The 4,341-nt window shown below is 48.2% G+C and overlaps 1 protein-coding gene across 1 annotated transcript; it reads left to right on the top strand.

Moving 5' to 3' along the window:
• Positions 1–417: 417 nt before the first annotated feature.
• Positions 418–3,375, top strand: NHLRC1 (NHL repeat containing E3 ubiquitin protein ligase 1). The gene is made up of 3 exons (XM_031049681.2): positions 418–1,330; positions 1,974–2,090; positions 2,657–3,375. The coding sequence occupies exons 1-3, from the start codon at positions 418–420 to the stop codon at positions 2,839–2,841; spliced, it is 1,215 nt and encodes a 404-aa protein (XP_030905541.2). The 3' UTR covers positions 2,842–3,375.
• Positions 3,376–4,341: the final 966 nt, after the last annotated feature.

Here is a 4,341-nt window from a genome sequence, read left to right as displayed (position 1 = left end):
CTGCCCATGGCAGGGGGTTGGAACTGGATGAGCTTTAAGGTCCCTTCCAAACTATTCTGTGATTTCCCAGAACAGCAAGAGAAATCCTCTGAAATTGCAACCTGTGCATTTGGTCTTTTCCAGCGCTCTCTTCTGCCAGGTCACGCAGTAAGCGCGGTACAGAAATGCCCCTAGGCTATGCTGCAGTAGGATAAATAGCCTGGCAGCAGTGTGATGATCCGCTGCCGGGTGTCAGTGCGGCTCTGACCGGTGTTTAACCGGCAAGGGCGGCCGCGGACAGAGCGACCCCCGCCGGCAGTGTCGCAGCCCACCCGCAGGGGACGCCCGCCCGCAGGGGACGCCCGCCCGCAGGGGATGCCCGCCTGACGCAGCCGCGCAGCGCCCCGCCCGCATCCTGCCGGCTTCACTGCAGCGGGCATGGCGGCGGAGGACGAGGAGGAGCTAAGGCTGTTGGAGTGCCGGGTCTGCTTCGAGTGGTACGGGCACAGCGGGCAGCGGCGGCCGCGCAACCTGCCCTGCGGCCATGTCCTCTGCCGCGGCTGTGTGGAGGCCCTGGGCGGCCCCGAGCGCCGGCGGCTGGAGTGCCCCTTCTGCAGGCGGGCCTGCAGTGCCGCTCAGACCACAGACTGCCTGCCGCTGCTGCAGCTGCTGGAGGTCCTGGGCCCCGCCGACACCAGCATCTCCTCGGCCCTGGGCAGGAGCGGCGGCCGAGGGGCGGCCGGAGCGGGCGCCGCCGGCCTCGGACTCCGGGTGTCGCTGGGGGGCTGGGGGTCGCTGGTGAACCCCACCGGGGTGGCAGCCTGCCGGAGGTCGGGACGCCTGGCAGTGGCACATGACGGCAAGAAGAGGATCCACGTCTTTGGGCCGGGTGGCTCCAGCCTGCAGCAGTTTGGGGAGCGGGGGGACGCGGGCAATGACATCAAGTACCCGCTTGATGTGACGGTCACATCAGACGGGCATGTGGTGGTCACAGATGCTGGGGACTGCTCCGTGAAGGCCTTTGATTTTGAGGGAAGGGGGGTCCTGGCTGTCCGGGAAGGTTTCTGCTTGCCCTGGGGCTTGGATGCCACCCCGAACAGTGAAGTAATCCTGACTGATGCGGAGGCAGGTGCACTGTACCGCTTGACGGCTGACTTCAAGACGGGGAAGTTAAAGAAGTGTCAGATGATCCAGTCTCGGCTCATCAGCCCAAGAGGGGTTGCAGTCTCCCAGACCTCGGGTGCTATTGTGGTAATAGAGCACCTGAAAGCGCAAGGACCGAACAGCAGCAGCACCCGAGTGAAGATATTTAGTGCAGAGATGGATCTTGTTGGCCAGATGGATAGTTTTGGTCTGAACCTTGTTTTCCCCTCCAGCATACATGCTACGGCTGTGGCCTTTGACAAAGAGGGTCATGTGGTAGTAACTGATACCTGTAGCCAGGCTGTAATATGCTTAGGGAAACCTGAGGAGTTTCCCATCTTTAACCCTCTGATTAGCCATGGGCTTCATTATCCTGTAGGACTGACTTACACAGCAAACAACTCCCTTGTTGTTTTAGACAGCGGTGATCACTCAGTAAAGATATTTAGCTCCACCTGAATGGGTTTAGGTGCTTACTGCTAGAGGTTCAAGCTGCTTTTGGCCATAAAGCACACAAAGTTCTGGTGCTAGTAGTGTGCAGGAAGGAAGCATTTTCTGGGCTGTAAGTGATGTCCTATTTGACCAACATGCTGTGCTTCCTGCAGAACTTATACTGAGTCTCTTGCGTGTCTATGGGAGACCTGTTGGTTGCAGGCTGTAGTCAACAATGAATCAGGCAGAAGAATAATTTGGCATTTTAAAGCAATTCCATACCTTGACAACCAAATGTTTTGGGCAGTTTTGACAAGAGCAATGACGTTTGGAAAGTGATGCAGTTTACTAGCACGTGGTTTTCATTATTCTTTGTTAAGCACAGATACACTCATAAAAGTGACAGTTTCTGTTTGCAGGGTTTCTGCCTGAGAAAGGAGACTGGCTTGACAAAATGATAGGAGAAATGGAAGCTTCAGTTCAAGGTTGCCTGAATTCTGCTAGGATCATTGCGATGGAGGAGCTACTGCTGATGAGTGAGTTATGTGAAGTAAATTAGTGCTTGAAGCCTGCTTTTCCATACTGGAGAAATGCTGTTCTGGGAGTACTCTTCCCTGTGCTAGTTTGTTCCCACCTTTATTGGGGTTCTACTGGAGCACTTGATCTTCTTGTATAATGCACAAGCCTGTGTCTATACCTGGAGATAACTTGGTGTGTGTGGCTACCAGCATGAGCAGCTTTCCCTAAAAGCTCCTTGAAGTATTTGTGTTTAGTCAACAAATACTTCTGCATATATAAAATTGGGTTGGCTATGCTGCTAAGACTCCTGTGCTTGGGAGCTTTCCAATACTGCCCTCCTCTGACTAGTCAATAGCATGGTACCTTTGCACCCAAAACGTCAAGATTCCACTGACTATTGAAAGGTTGCTGAGAAGTAATAGAGGGGGATGTAAGCCTCATTTTTTTTCTGTATTGGAAACTGTATTGCAGTTGCCCTGTGGACGATTCCTATTTTTTGTTTGGAGATGTCCTGCTAAAGTTGTAGTAGGCTCATTTGTTGCTATTGGAAAATACAAGGTCCTTCACATTTGGTCTTTTTCAGCCTGGTCAGAGCATCTGGTGGGACTAGAAATGCTCCTTGGCTATTCTGCAGTTGGAGGTGTACAGCCTTTAGCAGGATCCCTCTTGAGGGGCCAGGAAGAAAATTCACTCAGAGAAGTAGCCCCCTGGATTATATATTCCTTTTTAGGTGCCAAGGAGATGTCTGAGGAGTATAAAAGCAATTAGATAACATTTCCTTTGGGAAACTGCATTGTTTCAAAATGCATGTAATACCATCAATGCTGTATTCCTACATAGCTAATAGTTTATCACAATAGCATTTTCTCTGAACTGAGGGCTGGGAGCTGTCATCTTCTCAAACCTTTCTGTGCACCAGGAGCTTGGTTTTGCTGCTGAGCTCATGGATGAGCAAATTTCCTAGCACCTATTGCAACTTTTTCAGCAGCTAAAATGCCAATTTTCAAGTATTTGACTCATGCTGGTTTAAAATCTACAAAACCTCCCATTGTTGCCCATTCTGCTCATTTGGTATATGCCTAGAAATCACTTGGTGTTTGGGTCTGTAAGCAAAATAAACTTTGTGCCTTTACCTAGTTTCCTCTATGCTGTCTCCTGCAGTCTCTGTTTTAGATGCCTACTGAAAGCAACTGTAGACTTTCCCTGTGAATAGTGCAACTGTTTTCATTTTACTATAACACTTGGTGCTTACTGTTGTACAGTTCTGCATCAAAGAAACTATTACATTCTGTCTTAATTCACTTTATGCAGGTGCCTAGACTGAAAGCCATAAAGAACTGTATAAACCCGTGTATTAAAAATTTTGAGTAAGGGAAAATGCAGCAGTAAATCTAAAATTGTCACACAAGAGAATTAAAGCAATAATGGGAGGCAGAGATCCACCATTTTGCTGATAACAAGTTAAAAAGCCTTTGGCATTTTTACTTTCTTTTGCATCTTTCATTATGCATATATGCACATTTCTCCTGTAGCTACTGTAGATATCAGTTGCCTTCAGGATGATATCCTAATGCCATCAGCTTTCCAGAGGCTCAGGGGTTGCTTAGTGCTGCTATCCATTGGCACATCTGTGGGAATTTAGTCACAGATTTTGACAAAACACAAACTTGTGTTGTGAGAGTAGGATGGTAAAGGGTGAGGGGCCCATACAGGAACAGATACTATTAGGTAGGTGATGCGTTTGGGGTCTGACAGGATGTGCTCAAAACGGGGATATCTAGATGTGTGCTTACCTCTGGAAGAGTGGTGGCCATTTCAGTTAGAAACTAAGGTGGGACTGCGTCTGGTCACTTCAGTGATAATTACTGTTGTGTTTGTTTTAAAACAAGAACCTACAGTAAGCTTTGCATAACCCTCTGCACCTTGTGCTTTAACAGTATGGATTAAACCCGAACAAATATAATGGATAGTACCTTCCAATGTCATCTCTTCAGCCCCTACTATAGAGTGATATGTCTGTTGTGCACACACACTCTGCAATTCCTATTTGGTTTATTTTTAAGTACTGGTGTCAGGTTGCTATCAGTGCATATAAATATACCGGGATATGTTTACAGTGTTTAGGAATAAAGGAGGCAGAGGAGTTTCAGAAATGGGTATTAAAATTGTGTTCTGTAACATACATGCTTTTTTGTTTGCTTGTGAAGAAGAGAATTTTAGATAAAGAATAGTGTGTTTTCAAGTTAATGAAGATAGAGATGAAAGAAA

Source organism: Melopsittacus undulatus, chromosome 1 (assembly GCF_012275295.1).
Source record: "Melopsittacus undulatus isolate bMelUnd1 chromosome 1, bMelUnd1.mat.Z, whole genome shotgun sequence".
Lineage (NCBI taxonomy): Eukaryota > Metazoa > Chordata > Aves > Psittaciformes > Psittaculidae > Melopsittacus > Melopsittacus undulatus.
Note: the sequence above shows the minus strand (reverse complement) of the source record. Positions and strands in the feature narration are given on the sequence as shown.

Excerpts from the sequence above, each read along its gene's own strand:
- NHLRC1 (XM_031049681.2), top strand. The coding sequence starts at position 418 with ATGGCGGCGGAGGACGAGGAGGAGCTAAGGCTGTTGGAGTGCCGGGTC. Across the intron at positions 1,331-1,973 it reads TGGCCAGATGGATAGTTTTG|GGTTTCTGCCTGAGAAAGGA; the intron begins GTCTGAACCTTG and ends TTCTGTTTGCAG. Across the intron at positions 2,091-2,656 it reads GGAGGAGCTACTGCTGATGA|CCTGGTCAGAGCATCTGGTG; the intron begins GTGAGTTATGTG and ends GGTCTTTTTCAG.